This window comes from Coregonus clupeaformis, chromosome 31, assembly GCF_020615455.1.
Source record: "Coregonus clupeaformis isolate EN_2021a chromosome 31, ASM2061545v1, whole genome shotgun sequence".
NCBI classification, from domain to species: domain Eukaryota; kingdom Metazoa; phylum Chordata; class Actinopteri; order Salmoniformes; family Salmonidae; genus Coregonus; species Coregonus clupeaformis.
Window position 1 is genome coordinate 27,752,350 of NC_059222.1, and position 19,271 is coordinate 27,771,620.

The 19,271-nt window shown below is 41.3% G+C and overlaps 1 protein-coding gene across 1 annotated transcript; it reads right to left on the minus strand.

Moving 5' to 3' along the window:
• Positions 1-472: 472 nt before the first annotated feature.
• LOC121547349 (inositol polyphosphate multikinase) lies at positions 473-18,908 on the minus strand. The gene is made up of 6 exons (XM_041858565.2): positions 17,823-18,908; positions 16,402-16,487; positions 15,432-15,528; positions 14,861-15,033; positions 4,755-4,836; positions 473-4,530 (listed from the first exon to the last, which is right to left on the minus strand). Exons 1-6 carry the CDS (start codon positions 18,025-18,027, stop codon positions 3,863-3,865), a joined length of 1,311 nt encoding a protein of 436 aa, XP_041714499.1. The 5' UTR covers positions 18,028-18,908; the 3' UTR covers positions 473-3,862.
• Positions 18,909-19,271: the final 363 nt, after the last annotated feature.

The window sequence follows — 19,271 nt, forward strand, 5'->3', positions numbered from 1 at the left end:
CCTCCCTCCATTCTCTTTCCCCCCAGTGGAAAGACCATGGCTGTCTGGAGGAAACATGGCCACCTCTTACCCTTAACATGCTGCGAGATAACTATTCAACCTTCAGGAGCACCTACTCTTCAGGCGGTAGGCTACTTCTGTCACATTCATGGCTCTCTGTTGTATACTCTTCATTCATGTAATTTCATTTCATGTCTTTTTTTATGGTGCTGAAACCAGAGAATTGCTATATTGTATTATATGGAAGCTATAGAGACAAGGTAATAGCAGTAAATAAAAATGGCATTGAGCTAGAGACAGAAGCAAAACCTGAGGCTCTAGTCAACAATTCCCTCCTTTTCAGCACTTACATTATACTGTAATCTATAGGTTATTCTTTATTCAGTCTGCACATTAAGGAAAATGGAAGTGAGGAGAAAATACATGGATTCAAAGACTACAAGAAAAAGAAGTTAAAAGAACCAGATTTTCATTAGGAATTTTATTAGTAATTATAATCTGCCAAATATACAGCCATTATTGAATCCGTCTACCTATTATACATATTCATATATGTCATTTACAAAAGTAGTAATTAGTCATCAATTGCAATCCGATATGAGAGAGAAACCGCAGATACACATCATCATTTCCCCTGCATTTCATGTTACTGTATACGTCAGAACTGAAGAACAGATGGGGAATTTCCAAAGAGAACATTCTGACAGCACTGATACTATACTCCATATTATTCCAGACCACAGGAAGACCAGTCAAGGTTCAACGAAACCCAGGGTCCGTATTTACAAAAGTGTCTCAGAGTAGGAGTGTTGATCTAGGTTCAGGTCCCACCTCTCCATATAATCATATTAATTATGCAAAATGTAGGCAAAACTGATGCTATGTCAGGGCTGCGTTTAGTAACTAGTTCTGGAACGTTCAATTGAACAGAAACAGTGCTGTACTGAACGACCAGTTGAAAAACGGGGAGGGGTTAGGTTGTGAAATGCTGTGAGCATGTCCACTGCCCTTTAAATACATCACTCATTGGTACAAGCCACACCTCACCACACCCACCAAACTGGAGCGAACGTACCCGTCTTTTCAAGAACGTACAAAAAAGTTTTGGAGAAACGTGTCTTTAGTACAAACTGTTCCGCAACGTAGCAAACGTTCAAGCGAACTGACTACACCTCTACACTCATACCCTGAGACTATGGCTGCGTTTAGACAGGCAGCCCAATTCAGTTTTATTTCCACTAACTGGTCTTTTGACTAATCACATCAGATATTTTTCAGGATTGATCTGATTGGTTAAAAGACCAATTAGTAAATACAAATAAGATTTGGGATGCCTGTCTATATGCAGCCTATGTAAATAAGGTTCCAGAACAATAATGACAACAAGCTGGAAAATACGTTGTTGATCCCACTAACCAAATCAATCATCTGACTACTTAGCTACAGTTTGTTGCAAAAAATCTTTGAGAGAAATTGAGTTTGTCCTGTATATACAATAATGATAACTCACTTCTGATTAGCTGAAGTCTAAAGACAAAATCCAGTCTTGCCAAATGCCATATGAGTGTTTCAATACACCAACTTAGACATTTCAGTCAGGTATTATATAAAACAACTTTGTGGATAAATGAAACAACATTTCCACACAGGGAAAGTCATTGGTTAGTTCACAGCAAAGGGACAGATTTTATACATTAGCTATATTCATTTGTTTTTCAGTGCATTATTGGTTTAGTTTTTTAAAGAATAGCAGACTTCAGCAAACACAAAACAAAACCATTTTTGTTAACTTCTTGCCCATTAACTATATGAAGACACAATTTACCCATAAAATAGAACTGGTGTGTAAACAAGAGATTTCAACTCATTGTAGAACAAGTCGCTATTTGACTTCACCAAGATGAAATGTAAAGTCTTTATATAGTGTACTATCTACCCGTTGTGGTTCTAATGTATTACAACTTCCAAAGGAGCTGCAGAGGGTGTCAATAGTAAACAACCATCTTAGAGGTCCCTTATTCAGTAACGACTGACATTACTGTACCTCCATAAGCATAGGCCACTGATAGCACATCTATAAACACAAAATGTTATGAAATGTTTAAAAGTTGAAAGTGCTTATAGATGGGTTATGAGTACTTAATGAAGATAGTGTTACTGTAACGTAAATCATTACCACCCTTTCTTTATCTACAATTTTGAGACTTTTACTAAAATAAACAATGCCCTGTTGCAAAATGCTGAAGCTGGTCGCTTGCTAAGGAGTTGTTGGAACAATAGAATGAAGACATTTTGAGTAGATGTAAAAATGTAAAGCTGCCAGAATGATAAACGTTTGAAATTAATATATGGAGTAGAAAGAAATAAGGCATCGATAATAACAGTCAAAATATCTTCAAAAGACTGTAAACATCTCTCATAAAGGTTCTTCCTCCTTACCATTTAAAATATGTACTAAATCGTCAAGTATTTTACTGATAAGATTATCATCCAAAATATTTTGTCTTTTGGTATTAGTTTAAAATCAAACATAGAAATGTAGCACTGTCTGCATATCTTTGAAAATATCTGCATATCTTCTGTTAAAATAATAAATCAAACATTCTATAGCTATCAGGGTTAAGAAGATGCAAAAGAAAACAACATTTCTCTTCACTTAAACAATTGACAATATCTTGATAGAGATCACACTACGGAAGCATTGTCGGGGTACTGACAACAACAAGGATCTAATCCACTTCCAGGCCTTCAAGTTTAGAACTCTATCCAGACCTTGCTCCCTCTCCAAAAAAGACCAGTACTTTGGCATTCTATTCCTCTGAACATGAATCACTAGATCAACAAACTCAAAATCTCTCTCTGGTCAGTTTGTTAATTCATTGTCATCACAGCAGCATATTGCATTTCTTTACAATTAAACAGACCATGACACAGTGTAGTGGGCAGAGGGAGGAAAATCTGTCATATATATCATCTTAATCCCTCATTGGAAAAACACACGTAACATAAATGGTAGTAGCATCTGTCAACAGACTGTGGGATGTGATGACTTACGAGGAACTTTTTTCTGGTATGCTGATTTTGTGTCACTAATCATTTGGACAAATCACGATTTCATAGGTGCTCGGATCTTTCGAATTTCAGAAGTGATGGGGACATTTGGCCCATAGACTTGCAGAGTGTTTCCGTTTAGAGGGGGTGGAGACTTCACAAGTCGTGTTAGTATCTCTTAACATCTCCCCTGAGAATTTAATAGAGCATCTGACACAATTAAACAAGATTTTAGTTCTTGGTTTCCGAGATTAATATAATCTTAAAAGTCAATAATGAACAAGTATCACTGCAAGGATACAGGTTTTAAGAAGAACAGGTAAGGCAATTTGGAAGCAAAATATATAGCTAGATAGAGAACAGCAATGCTAAAAGTACGTAACCTCTACTGAGTTTAACTTAAAATGGATAAATACAAATCATTATGGGACAATTAAAGACAAAAGGATCTGAAATAAAACATGAAGATATACACTTAGGCAAATTATATAAAATATAAAACATATGATCAGCAAGCCAACAAAACGAGGGTACTCTTTAGGGATAATCATTTGAGTATTGATTACAGTAGTTTACCTGAGTTAGATACCTGTTAACAGTGGTTAGAAATCAAGAAGCACATACATCGGACAAAGAGTTATGGAGAAATGACTTCATTGATATAGTGCATATAGTGCAGTGAATCACGGGGCGAGGGGACGAGGGAATGGACTGGGGGGAGGGGGGGCTACAAATCCTCCATTCACACAGTAAAACACAGATGGGTACACTTGACTTCCCCAATGAGAGACAAACCACTGGAGAGAGAAGGTTATTGGTGGAGGATCTGCTGCAGCACCTCCAGCAAGTGTTTCAGGCCGTAGATGTAGCCTTGGTCCTGGCTCTCGCTGGGGAAGACGTGAGCAAAGTCAATCATCCTCACCTCCACTTCGCTGGCCCTCTGCTCTGGATGCGGCTCACCCTGGCCTACCTCCCCCACCACCCCCTGTTCCTCTTCTTCCAGTTGGGCTTTGATACCGTTGCCGTTGGGTTGCTCCGCCGACACCAGACCTGGGCACTTCCACGTGCTGTTGTGCTCCTTGGGGTTGGTGGGGTTGGGGTCTGTTGTGGTGTTGCTGGTGGCAGTTATGTTGCCATGGTGACCCTGGGTGCAGCCCTTCTTGTGCATGGCGTACATGGTGGACAGGCTGTAGTCGAGCGGCACGGCAGCACAAATGTTGTTGTTGTATTCCAGTACGTCTTCATTGGGCTCGCAGCAGGCGTCAGCGGAAGATGTGGTCTTCTCTGGGAGGCCCCTGGGGACGTGGCCCTCGGGGTTGGGAGGAGGCAGGCCCTCATATACAAACAACAGGGAGCTGGCATAGAAGGTTAACTGGATCTGGCCCTCGAACCATCTCAGGATGTTCTGGACCTTCAGGATACTGGCAGTGATGGCGTCTTTTCTCAGACTCTTCCCATTACAGAAGAATTTTGATAAACCTGGGAGAGGAATGGGAGAGGTCATTATTGTTGTTGTTGAGGAATACAATGTTTTCTGATAAGAAATGATGGTGATGATTTGATCTGTTTAGATGATACCCGAAGCGTTTTCCTAATTGAGAGCAAGTTTGGCTAGCAACTACAATCTAAACCATGTGGAAATACACAGAAGGATATAATGTTGTTTATTTTGTGACAGGGTTATTATTGTCTCAGGAGCTCACCGTCTTTGATGGTGTCCTTGAGAAGGCCTCGTCCGTAATGTTGATCATACGAGTCATAGCCGTCAGAGTTCACCTTGTACACCTGTAGGGTTTGAAAGACAGAAGGAAGAATTACATTAACGGCAATAAACAGTTAGATGCAGCACATAGGCCTATTGTTTGTTCTCATATGGAAGCACTAACAAGCACCGCTCCAAAACTTCAAAGGAGATGACGGGTCTCTATATAACAAACTCAAAATGACTTCTCCATGATACAATCATGGGTGGAATACTCCCTCTGGTGGTGAAATTATATATAAACCCAATTTGCTCAAAACATTTCTAATATGATGCACATATATACACGTGACATAATATGATACATATTTTTTTCTGTGATATTAATAGCAATGTGAGTATAACTCAGAAGTCTGTGAGGACTCAGAGACAATAATTCCATGCCCATGCTGAGAGGAGCAAAACTATTGTATTTACCAGAGGGATTCCTCCCTCTATCACTGCAATCAGGAACATCATTATCAGCAATGAGTCTTATCACTTTGTGGTCACACACAGCAGATAAGCAGATTTTTCCATGCTCCGTGCCAGAAAGCCTTTGACCCTGGGGCAAACACAGGGCATGTCAGTGGATGACCCTCATGCTGAAGGTCTGTGTTCTTATAAAGCCTATAATGAATCTTATTCACTTACTAGTCTACCTTATTGACTAGTAAGAGGAGCTGTAAGATGGGTGAGAAGACAACCTGGTATGACAGAGCTTGCCAGTGCAGATCCTATGCCAAATATTCCAGAAGTGAAAACTATACCGGTGGTCCTCAACATTCATTTCCCAAAGCAGAGTATGACAGGAACTACTACTCATTTATTTGCTGATTGAATATTGAGTTAATATTATAGAGTATTTGAAAGAGACAAATTGTAGCCTAATTGAAGCATGTTCACTGTTTACTCCACAGCGTGGGACTGAAGGAGAAAAAACAGTTATCATGACCCTCAGAGACCTGTGAGGAACACCCAGAGGAGGGGAGGGCATAATGGTGATTGGGGTAATGGAGAGGTCCTAGTCAACAGATCTGAGATCAGTCAGATAGAAGGTTGCTCCATCCTGTTCTACTGATGGCTAGAGGCTTCCTATTACTGACCTCCCTAGAGCCTACTGTTATGTTCCCAAAAGACAAACTCAAAATGTCGTCGTTCACAGAAAAAGGCAACAAATGAGTCACTGACAACCACAACAAAACAGGTGGGGTTTTAGAATGGGTTCTAAAAGGCATCCATGGGTGTGACTACTTGGTGCTGGCCAAGCAACTAGAGTAGGGTCTTAAACCCACCATGGACGCCCCCTGGACTTGATTGAGAACAGACAAAATAAAATAAAATAAAAACACCAACTTAGGATAGGAAGTACCAACGGATATGAAGAAAAACTGCCAGATGAAGGCTTTGTTCAGCTCTCAAAGGTGGAAGAGCTAACGTGAGGTGTAGTTCTCCCAACATCTCCTCTCCAACTGATGCACTGGGCCAGCAGGTCTTAAATACCAAGTGGGCCTGCGCAGGTGAAACACATCCTGACTAACGAGATGACTCCAATCAGTGCGTGCAACAATGTGCTAGGTTACACATGCTAGTAACTACAAAATTGGTTACACAGTAGTTACACAGGCAAGATAATAGACTGGCAAAGTGGGGCGTTTACCTGGTTAGACTATTTTGCATGCATTCAAATACCTTTGGTCGGCGTGCACTTTTCAGGTATGTACAGTGCATTCGGAAAGTATTACATTTTACCTTTTAGTCATTTAGCAGACGCTCTTATCCAGAGCGACTTACAGTTAGTGAGTGCATACATTATTTCATACTGGCCCCCCGTGGGAATTCAGACCACTTGACTTTTTCCACATTGTTACTTTACAGCCTTATTCTAAAATAGATGAAATTGTTTTTTTTTTCCTCATCAATCTACACACAATACCCCATAATGACAAAGCAAAAACAGTTTAAAACTGAAATATCACATTTACATAAGAATGCAGACCCTTTAACTCAGTACTTTGTTGAAGCACCTTTGGCAGCGATTACAGCCTCGAGTCTTCTTGGGTATGACGCTACAAGCTTGGCACACCTGTATTTGGGGAGTTTCTTCCATTCTTCTCTGCATATCTTCTCAAGCTCTGTCAGGAGCATCGCTGCACAGCTATTTTCAGGTCTCTCCATAGATGTGCGATCAGGTTCAAGTCCGGGCTCTGGCTGGGCCACTCAAGGACATTCAGAGTCATGTCCCGAAGCCACTTCTGCGTTGTCGTGGCTGTGTGCTTAGGGTCGTTGTCCTGTTTGAAGGTGAACCTTCGCCCCATTCTGAGGTCCTGAGCGCTCTGGGGCAGGTTTTCATCAAGGATCTCTCTGTACTTTGCTCCGTTCATCTTTCCCTCGACTAGTCTCCCAGTCCCTGCCGCTGAAAAACATCCCCACAGCATGATGCTGCCACCACCATGCTTCACCGTAGGGATGATGCCAGGTTTCCTCCAGACATGACACTTGACATTTAGGCCAAAGAAATCAATCTTGGTTTCATCAGACCAGAGAATCTTGTTTCTCATGGTCTGAGAGTCCTTTAGGTGCCTTTTGGCAAACTCCAAGCGCACTGTCATGTGCCTTTTACTGAGGAGTGGCTTCCGTCTGGCCACTACCATAAAGGCCTGATTGGTGGAGTGCTGCAGAGATGGTTGTCCTTCTGGAAGGCTCTCCCATCTCCACAGAGGAACTCTGGAGTTCTGTCAGAGTGCTAAATCGGGTTTTTGTTCACCTCTCTGACCAAGGCCCTTCTCCCCTGATTGCTCAGTTTGGCTGGGCAGCCAGCTCTAGGAAGAGTCTTGGTGGTTCCAAACTTCTTCCATTTAAGAATGATGGAGGCCACTTTGTTCTTGGGGACCTTCAATGCTGTAGACATTTTTTGGTACCCCTCCCCAGATCTGTGCCTCGACACCATCCTGTCTCGGAGCTCTACGGACAGTTCCTTGGACCTCATGGCTTGGTTTTTGCTCTGACATGCACTGTCAACCGTGGGACCTTTTATAGACAGGTGTGTGCCTTTCCAAATCATGTCCAATTAATTGAATTTACCACAGATGGACTCCAATCAGGTTGTAGAAACATCTCAAGGATGATCAATGGAAACAGGATGCACCGGAGCTCAATTTTGAGTCTCATAGCAAAGGGTCTGAATAGTTATGTAAATAAGGTTTATTTTTTATTTTTAATACATTTGCAAAAATATCTAAAAACCTGTTTTCACTTTGTCATTATGGGGTATTGTGTCTAGATTGATGAGGGGAAAACATGTATTTAACCCATTTTAGAATAAGGCTGTAACGTAACAAAATGTGGAAAAAGTCAAGGGGTATGAATACTTTCCGAATGCACTGTAAATATACTGACGTGTAAGGCCATGTTCAGTTCAGTGAACTGGTCAATAAATCTATATAGCATGTGGTAGTATTTTGCAGTCCAGCTGTATTGAAATCATGCGAATGGCATAACTATTTAAAAAAAGTCTGAGGATAGAGACGCATTGAGTTTTCCATATACGGCCAAGGCAACACTGAAAGCTGCTCTATACTTAATCCACTATGTAAATCTAAAAACACAACAATCCTGTTGTCGGGGGGGCCATTCAACTATATTACAACACGCCATAGGCTGGCTTTGGTCCATGGGGTGGAGATGAGGACTTTGCTCTCCTGTAAGTCATTATGGAATGGTAGAATAGTGGTATGTTGGTTTTAGCCCTGTGTGATTGATTGGTCAGTGACGACCAACCCTGTGTTCAAACAGAGAGACTTCAGAATGGACCTGAATGAGATATTGAACTCTTCACATAAACATTAACCTAAACGTGTGTGAGGTGTGAAGCCAGTCAGACAGGAACTGGGGAATTGGAACAGGTGACGTTGGGCTAATGAGATGCATGTACAGTGCATTCGGAAAGTATTCAGACCCCTTCACTTTTTCCACATTCTAAAATTGATTTTTAATGTTTTATCCTCAATCTACACACAATACCCCATAATGACAAATCGAAAACAGGTTTTTAGAAATGTTTGCAAATGTCTTAAAAATAAAAAAAATTGACATAAGTATTCAGACCCTTTGCTATGAGACTCTTACATTTTGCTCAGCTGCATCCTGTTTCCATTGATCATCCTTGGGACGTTTCTACAACTTAATTGGAGTTCACCTGTGGTAAATTCAATTTATTGGACATGATTTGGAAAGGCACACACCTGTCTATATAAAGGTCCCACAGTTGACAGTGCATGTCAGAGCAAAAACCAAGCCATGAGGATGAAGGAATTGTCTGTAGAGCTCCGAGACACGATTGTATTGAGGCACAGATCTGGGGAAGGGTAACCAAAAATGTCTGCAGCATTGAAAGTCCCCAAGTGGCCTCCATCATTCTTAAATGGAAGAAGTTTGGAACCACCAAGACTCTTCCTAGAGCTGGCCACCCGGCCAAACTGAGCAGTCGGGGGAGAAGGGCCTTGGCCATGGAGGTGACCAAGAATCAGATGGTGACTCTGACAGAGCTCCAGAGTTCCTCTTTGGAGATGGGAGAACGTTCCAGAAGGACAACCATCTCTGCAGCACTCCACCAATCAGGCCTTTATGGTAGGGTGGCCAGACGGAAGCCACTCCTCAGTAAAAGGCACATGACAGCCTGCTTGGAGTTTGCCAAAAGGCAACTAAAAGACTCTGACCATGAGAAACAAGATTCTCTGGTCTGATGAAACCAAGATTAAACTCTTTGGCCTGAATGCCAAGCGTCACGTCTGGAGGAAACCTGGCACCATCCCTACGGTGAAGCATGGTGGTGGCAGCATCATGCTGTGGGGATGGTTTTCAGCGGCTGGGACCGGGAGACTAGTCAGGATCGAGGGAAAGATTAAATGAACGGAGCAAAGTACAGAGAGATCCTTGATAAAAACCTGCTCCAGAGCGCTCAGGACATCAGACTGGGGTGAAGGTTCACCTTCCAACAGGAAGCACACAGCCAAGACAATGCAGGAGTGGCTTCGGGCAAGTCTCTGAATGTACTTGAGTGGCCCAGCCAGAGCCCGGGCTTGAACCCGATCGAACATCTCTGGAGAGACCTGAAAATAGCTGTGCAGCGGCGCTCCCCATCCAACCCATCAGTGGTGTGAAGATCTGCAGATGGGAGAAACTCCCCAAATACAGGTTTGCCAAGCTTTTATCATCATACCCAAGAACACTTGAGGCTGTAATCACTGCCAAACGTGCTTCAACAAAGTACTGTGTAAAGGGTCTGAATAGTTTTGTAAATGTGATATTTCCGTTTTTTATTTTTAATACATTTAAAAAGTCTAAAAACCTGTTTTTGCTTTGTCATTATGGGGTATTGTGTGTAAATTGATGAGCGGGGAAAAACAATGTAATCCATTTTAGAATAAGGCTGTAACGTAACAAAATATGGAAAAAAGTCAAGATGTCTGAATACTTTCCGAATGCACTGTAAATTATCCTTCCTATCTCTTTTTTGTTTTCTATTTTTTATATATATTCATTCTATTTCCATATTTCAGGTTATTACACGTCATGATTTACAATTTCAGATTACTTCATACAGTTAGTCACCTCAAATTTTTTGCACCCTTGAAATAGATTAGCAAAAAAGACCATAAAATAAATACAAACACTGTGCTATATTGTATGCTAAAACATTATTTTAGACTATGCCTTGCGGAGACATAAATATCATACCTCCCCCCAAAAAATTACCTCCCCTCTTATTGGTAATGGTGAGAGTTTAGCATGTCTTGGGGGTATGCAACGCCAGGGTTGTGGGTTCGATTCCCATGGGGGGCCAGTATTAAAATAAAAAATAAATAAAATAAATGTATTCACTAACTGTAAGTCGCTCTGGATAAGAGCGTCTGCTAAATGACTAAAATGTAAATGTAAAATGTAATGATGTTTGTGCCTCTAACTTTCTCACTAATCATTATTCACGATTAATTGAGGATTATCAGTAATCATGGTAGCATCCACCTTAATGTAGCCGTGTTCAGAAACATATTATATTCTTATTTACAATAGAAGTGATTTCAAAATGACACAATACACTATTTACCATTCATTTCTATTGGGCACAAAATAATCTAAAACAAATTGCAAATGCATCCAACAAGTTTGTGGAGTCACAAGCTTGATGTAGTCATTGCGTGCTAGGAATATGGGACCAAATACTAAACTTTTGTAATAAACATAGTGTAAGTGAATTTGTGTAAATACTTTTGGTTCCCTAAAATGGAGGACTATGTACAAAAAGGGCTGTTCTAAATGGTTCATCCAATATGGATGAAAATACCCTCAAATTAAAGCTGACAGTCTGCACTTTAACCTAAGTCATTTTATCATTTCAAATCCAAGAGCCAAAACAACAAAATGAGCCTCTGTCCAAATAATTTTGCAACTCACTGTATGTATGAAAATAACCTCAAATAAAAGGTGACATTCTGTACTGTCGCCTCATACTGTATGAAACACCTGTATGAAAATGTTATAGCTTCACTGTATAAATATGCAGGGAATGTATCTTTGAGAAAAATAATATTACTTGTTAAACAAAATCTCTTTATCCGTGCAATTGTATAAGTATTTGTATTATATATTTTATACAGTATTTTTTGCTCATCTTTATCAAGGGTGCCAATCATTCTGGAAGTGGACTGTACATGTACAGTTAGATGGGTCAGAGGATCAGGTACACTCAAGGTCATGGATATTTTAACACTGTTCAAAGGCAGTGTTTCTCAATCCTGGTCCCGGGACCGAAAGGGGTCAGAACCAGGGAAAAGCAACAACGCTCAAAGGTATATGGACAAGTATGGTAGCAGATTCTCAGCAGGACCAAGCCAGCCATACAGAATGGAGGCAAATCAGATATTAAAAAATAAATGATAACAAAAGCAGCATCAACAGTCAAGCAAGCAATTTCCAAGTCAAAAGGAGGGTCTGCCCTCTGTAGAAGGAATGAAATACATAATTTTGGAATGAAATACATACATTTTCCCTTTTAAAGTGTAGTTTTACAAAGTGAATCAAATCCTGCAGCCATCAACTGTGCTATGGTGGGTGAACATTTTCCCACTCAAGGACTATGCGTCTCTTGGCTAGGATACTACCAAAAGCGATTGCATCCTGCATTGCCCTGGGCACCATTAAACCAATAGGTGGTAGACCAAAAATGGCAAGCAGAGGGCACACTTCTACATTGACTCCAACCATAAGATATTGTTGCAAAAACACTTGACCAAAACACAACCATCTTTGGATTGTCCTTCTAGCTCATGTTCGGCTGCCCAGGTAAGTTTATCAACACCTGGTAAAATCCCTTTGAGGGATTATTGCCATTGTGTTCCTGTGATTACCATGTTAACGGAAAACAACTAGTCTGATGGCGGAGATGAGGTCATCGGGTATTGATTCTACTTGTTCAACACTAGTGAGTGTACAAAACAACACTGAGTGTACAAAACATTAGAAAGACCTTCCTAATATTGAGTTGCACGTCCCTTTTGCCCTCAGAACAGCCTCAATTCATTGGGACATGGACTCTAGTGTTGAAAGCGTTCCACAGGGATGCTGGCCCACATAGACTCCAATGCTTCCCACAGTTGTGTCAAATTGGCTGGATGTCCTTTGGGTGGTGGGCCATTCTTGATAGACACGGGAAACTGTTGAGCGTGAAAAACCCAGCAGCATTGCAGTTCTTGACACACTCAAACCTGGCACCTACTACTATACCCCCTTCAAAAGGCACTTACTGTCAATCTTTTGTCTTGCCCATTCACCCTCTGAATGGCACACATACACAATCCATGTCTCTATTGTGTCAAGGCTTAAAAATCCTTCTTTAACCTGTCTCCTCCCCTTCATCTACACAAGTGGATTTAACAGATTACATCAATAGGGGATCAAAGCTTTCACCTGGATTCACCTGGTCAGTCTATATCATAGAAAGAGCAGGTGTTCCTAATGTTTGAGTTGAGGTCTGGCAAAAGTTTTTCTTTAAACTTTATTTTTCTCACCATGACAACCTTGACATAACACCTTGACATAAACTATTAATATAATAAACACAGTGAATATCAGTAGTGATCTAAACAACCCTTCATATAGAAACAACCTCACATTCTGCCCTTCTCCATCTTTACTTTCTCAAATGGTTACTAATGCCAAGTAACCACTAATGATTATCAATTTAGTAGATTCAATAACTTCATTACAATAAAACTTTGAACCCACCTGTCCCTGTCTTTTCCTAAATATGTGTATTTTACAGTCTAGCAGTACTTCGAGATCAACATCATGAAACGACAAAAACTGTCTGAGCCATGATGGTCAAAATGACCATATCAGTGCTTTCGAAAGTATTCAGACCTCTTGAATTTTTTCACAAAAAATAAAACATGTAAATATTACATTTAAATAAGTATTCAAACCCTTTACTCAGTACTTTGTTGAAGCACCTTTGGCAATGATTACAGCCTTGAGTCTTCATGGGTATGACGCTACAAGCTTCACACACCTGTATTTGGGAAGTTTCTCCCATTCTTCTCTGCAGATCCTCTCAAGCTCTGTCAGGTTGGATGGGGAGCGTTGCTGCACAGCTATTTTCAGGTCTCTCCAGAACTGTTTGATCGAGTTCAAGTCCGGGCTCTGGCTGGGCCACTCAAGGACATTCAGAGACTTGTCCAGAAGCCACTCCTGCGTTGTCTTGGCTGTGTGCTTATGGTCGTTGTCCTGTTGGAAGGTGAACCTTCACCCCAGTCTGAGGTCCTGAGCGCTCTGGAGTAGGTTTTCATCAAGGATCTCTCTGTACTTTGCTCCGTTCATCTTTCCCTTGATCCTGACTAGTCTCCCAGTCCCTGCCACTGAAAAACATCCCCAAAGCATGATGTTGCCACCACCATGCTTCACCGTAGGGATGGTGCCAGGTTTCCTCCAGACGTGACATTTGGCATTCAGGCCAAAGAGTTCAATCTTGGTTTCATCAGACCAGAGAATCTTGTTTCTCATGGTCTGAGAGTCCTTTATGTGCCTTTTGGCAAACTCCAAGCGGGCTGTCATGTGCCTTTTACTGAAGAGTGGCTTCCATCAGGCCACTCTATCATAAAGGCCTGATTGGTGGAGTGCTGCAGAGGTGGTTGTCCATCTGGAACGTTCTCCCATCTCCACAGAGGAACACTGTAGCTCTGTCAGAGTGACCATCGGGTTCTTGGTCACCTCCTTGACCAAGGCCATTCTCCCCCGACTGCTCAGTTTGGCCGGGCGGCCAGCTCTAGGAAGAGTCTTGGTGGTTCCAAACTTCTTCCATTTAAGAATGATGGAGGCCACTGTGTTCTTGGGGACCTTCAATGCTGCTGACATTTTTTGGTACCCTTCCCCAGATCTGTGCCTCGACACCATCCTGTCTCGGAGCTCTACGGACAATTCCTTTGAACACATGGCTTGGTTTTTGCTCTAACATGCACTGTCAACTGTGGGACCTTATATAGATAGGTGTGTGCCTTTCCAAATCATGTCCAATCAATTTAATTTATCACAGGTGGACTACAATTAAGTTGTAGAAACATCTTAAGGATGATCAATGGAAACAGGATGCACCTGAGCTCAATTTCGAGTCTCATAGCAAAGGGTCTGAATACTTATGTAAATAAGGTATTTCTGTTTTTCATATTTAATACATTTGCAAAAGTTTATAAAAACCTGTTTTCGCTTTGTCATTATGGGTTATTGTGTGTAGATTGATGAGATTTATATTTTTTATTTTATCCATTTTAGAATAAGGCTGTAAAATGTGGAAAAAGGGAAGACGTGAGGATTTCTCAGCTTTACACTTCAGTAATAAGTAGTCGCAAGTATTTTTTAGATACCTCTCAATAATTGCAGCGTAAAAACGGCCTAAGGTACTGCCACCAAGGTCTCATATAGCCCCTCTCAGTAACATGAATGGCAGTAGCAGTTGGAGAGCCCTTTTCAACCCAATGGGAGGGACTCATAATGAGGCTGAAGAGGGAGACTCACCCTCATTCCGAGAACCAGGAAGCCAATCTCCTCCATTAGCGGGTACTTCTTGATCTGCTGGTCCCGCTTCTCGTAGGAGGCAAAGGGGTCGTAGCTCTTCTGGCCTATCTTCACGTCCATAATACAGGGCTTCTGGAAACGCCGAGTGACGTCCTCAAGTTTCAGGTACAGCTCTGTGATGTCATCAGAGGGCGTAGAAATATGGCGTGGGAGACAGACATTTTTTTATAAATCAACACATTTGGCCACTAAAATGATAGAGGAGGCTTTGTTTCACCACTACAGTGTCATCTTTCTAGTAGCAAATTAGAACACTGCCTTGATTGTTTACATTTAACAGCTAGAGAGCTCTGCTGTGAAACCATCAGAATGACAAAAGTATTTTTGAATGAAGTGCTGGCCTAGGATCAGTTTAGTCTTTTAGATCATAATGACTAACATTTTATGGGCAGGGAGGACCTGATCCTAGATTAGCACTCCTCCTCTGAGTTCCTTTATGAATACAGGCCCTGGTACATGTTGAAATAATATCCCAGGTAGGTTTAAGGATTATTTTTGGGCCGGTGTTTACCATTAGGAGATTCAGGCGAGGACCAGGTGCCAAAGTATTTGGGGAGGTGATGCTGAAGGTCCAACAGACACGGGTCACAGCAGTCCTCAGCGTAGACCTGTCAGAAGCAAAGGACAGTTAGGACATATACTTGTTGATTAATCATATCAGCTCCTTTGAGGGAACTACTCACCATCTCTATGTGGGAATGTCAGTGTCTTTATTGATTGGGATGTTGTTTTACCAACATGTCGCATGTAGAACAAATATTAGGAGTAATGCGATAGTACAATACAAACATTATTTTCCTTCCCTTTTATCATTCACTACAGTGAAATGATGGTGGTGAAAGTAGCCAGGTTTGTAATACATGATTCCTCTGTAAGAGAGTATTTCCAAAGCAACCATTTCATCTTGTGTACATTTAGTCCACTTTAACAATAGGAGAGTAAGCGGTGCCAGTGGAAATCTCTGATAATGCTTTGGCTAAATGTTGTTGCAGTGGACATGCTGAGGCAAACACCTTTCTTAAGCCCTTAAATAAACAGATAGCCCTCTGGTTTATATGTGGGGAGTGTGCTGACCTTGCCCATTGAGCTAGTAGAGATATGGACTACATTACTGTGCCCAGTATTGCCATAACAAAGGCCCCCAGAGCCCCTGTAAGGGGGTAGACTGCTAAGCTTCCTCAAGAGCTACTCTGGATGATTGAACGATAGAATGGTTTAGGACTAATCACTCACTTTTTGTTAACTCATTTAATCTACACGTCAACTTGAACATAAACTTTGTTCAAACTGACATGGGGAAATTGTTCCCAAGTAACATTTTGTAGAATTGAAAGGGATGACTTTTTGGTGACTTCATGCAGAACTAAAAGCAATTTCATAGAGCACACACTGTAAAGTGAAAATTAATGTACTTTCAGATAATAATATATATATATATATATATATATATATATATATTAGCATCAAAGGTGGATGGTTACCATGCTGTAGAACTGCATCTCTCTAGGACCTCGTGGAGGGGGCTGTAGCTGTTTGAGTACTGTGCCATCAGGATGTTGCAATATGCCTGTTGAAACAAAAGGTGTGGGCCATTCTGACACTTAGCAAAGATCTAGTACTGGTTGCAGCATAAAGGTAAAGTCAGAATATTTCAAAAATACATCCTTCCAGCTAAATAATCATGACTGGATTGGAGAATGTGAGCGAGAGGGCCCTAGCTTTCACAATTGTGCAACCATTTTAGAATTGTAGTTACTTCAAGAGAGAAAGGAAGGATGCATTTCTAAAGTATTCAGAATGGGCCAAACAGTTTGCCAGTAATACCCAACTGAGAAGTGCAAAGGTTAACTTGTGTTTAACGTCAAGTCATAAAACGATGTACCTTATCAAAGACACCGGGGCACCAGTAACATATAAAGTATGACACTTTACACTCACTGTGTGAGACTTTGCTCCAATATTAGATAGAGAGGAGTGAAAAAGAATGGACCGCACGTCACTCAACTAAATGTTACTACCTCAGGCACAGCTTGAATCTTCCAACTGAAATCAGTTGAAATGGTGAAAGTGAAAACTGAGAAGAAAACACCCTGATTAGAATATGGACTGGCTGGTTGTGGGATTGGGCATTACAGCTAGATATAACTGTCTATGACAAAGAATTTACCCTGGCCTGACCTTCCCACCGGTAGGAAATGAACACTCCAAGTGTCAGCGTTTAATCAACTCTGAGGTTAAGCGTGTGTCAAGAGTCTTGACCTAAATACGAGTCTGACACCCATGCCCTGGCTGAGGGTAGGATTCAACTGAAAGGCTCTTAGCAGAGAGACAACAAGGATTACATCTTACTGACACTGGCGCTCTGTCACTGGGACAGAAATAATACATTGGTTCTTCTTACTCTTGACAGTTCAGTTTCAGCTAAGAGAGTCTTACTTCAGACATTGTATTTGTAAGCCTATTTCATGATTTAGGCTATAGCCACTGGCAAGTTGCTTGGTGAGTTTGTAGGCTACAACTATGTGGATGATCAAGAGTGATAGTGGTGATAGAAGCCAAACGGGATTTCAGTTGCTTGATTACAATAGGAGAGCCGATAATACAGGATTCAACTAAAGTACACAAAAGGCTACAAGCAGGTGCTCTATTCTGTTATTGACTGACATTATGAAACCTATCACAGTGGCTTGCTTGCTTGCTCCATAGTGTTGTCCTGGTGATAAAGAATCCTGGGAAAACAGTTTAGCCTACTTCTGTCAGCTTTTGAGGTATTGTCATTGAACAAAAAGAGAGCTATTCTACCATGCAGACCAAGATTACACAATTAAAAGTCACTCAGTAGTGGATAAACAACATGCACCGTGGCGAAAGGAGAACATATTTGATAAGTTCAGTCACTGACCTACTTTATCAACGCCATACTTATGACCGGCCACCTGATGGGAGAGCGGCACACATCCGTTCAGGTGCGCCGCCTGCGATCCTCCCTGAGCGTTCTTCTCCTTCACTGAGCCGGAGAGGCGAGTCCCCATGTTCACCATGGGACTATTGATTTCCAGTCTTCCCAAAGCGAAAGATGAGTCCATTATCTGATGTTGAGTTGACATTAGCAATTCAATAGCTTTCAAAAAATAAAATACAAATAGGCAATCTATAATTCACATGTTGATATTATGTAATCAGAGCGACCCCCACACGATTTCGAACACCGAGGGATGTCTTCATCGAATTCGTCAAATGGGCTCGCGTTCAGCACCAAGTCTAACCTAGTATTTACAATGTAGCGAGGCTCCAAAAGCACTGCTACAATGATTTTCATATCTTGATCGGCAACATTAATACACTCTGGCCACATCCCACTTCCTCACAAGGGAGACGTAAACACTCCTCTCCCGAAAAATGTTCTGATGACACAAGACCGATATCCGCGTGCAATCTCGAAAATGTTAGTCTCTTCGAAACTACTTCGGGCGCGACCGTTTCGTTGGCTATTTGGGATACATACACAAACAAGCCCCGTTGTTTGCTGCTTACATTACACGTCCCACAATGCTAAAATACAGGCTGCTAACGGTGACATCACATCTGACTTACAGGCTCCCCAACGCGAAATTGTTTCTCAATCAAAAATAAGCACGGGAAACAATATAATGTCGGACACGATATCGATATCGTTAAAGCGTTGCAATGACGTTCACATTCGAACAGTTCCCAATGTGGGCGCCTATCAACATGTCATCTTGCTGGCTACCTACCTAACCTGCACTTGCGACACTGCCCCTACTGTCGCAATTCTATCTACTTCTGGCAACAGCTTCAGTGAAGTGGCGTTTCCGTCACTGTCGAAAAAAATTGCCTATATTATCAACTTTCTAATCTACTCTATGCCTACATTCTAGGTAAGTAAGAGAAACCATGATTTAATTTAATTTAATGTTTTACATTTTCATGAGGTTTATCATCTGTGCACAAAGCAATTTAATTTAGCTGATGATTTTATCATTCTGAATCTTCAAGTTTTCTTAGTCGTATGTACGGATATACGCATGGTAAACGAAATGCTTACATGCAGGTTCCTTCTCCGCAACGCAACAACAATAAGAAATAATAAAAGACAAGAATACGAACAAAGTAAATGGCTCAGTAGAAGGACTCATGAAACATTATCACTAGTTTTCTTTCCAGCGGTCTGATTGACGTCACATCCTGTAACTAAGACTCAAGAACAAATCACACTGGCCCTGTAGTGGTAATTATAGGCCTTATCTGTTGGAAAATCATCATAATTGAGCCACATCTTGTAAACATGGTTGGTTTCTAAACAAGTTAATTACATTCGAGATTTCCACTC

Excerpts from the sequence above, each read along its gene's own strand:
- LOC121547349 (XM_041858565.2), bottom strand. The coding sequence starts at position 18,027 with ATGTCAACTCAACATCAGATAATGGACTCATCTTTCGCTTTGGGAAGA. Across the intron at positions 15,529-16,401 it reads AGATGCAGTTCTACAGCATG|GTCTACGCTGAGGACTGCTG; the intron begins GTAACCATCCAC and ends TGCTTCTGACAG. Across the intron at positions 4,837-14,860 it reads TCCTGGTTCTCGGAATGAGG|GTGTACAAGGTGAACTCTGA; the intron begins GTGAGTCTCCCT and ends CAAACCCTACAG.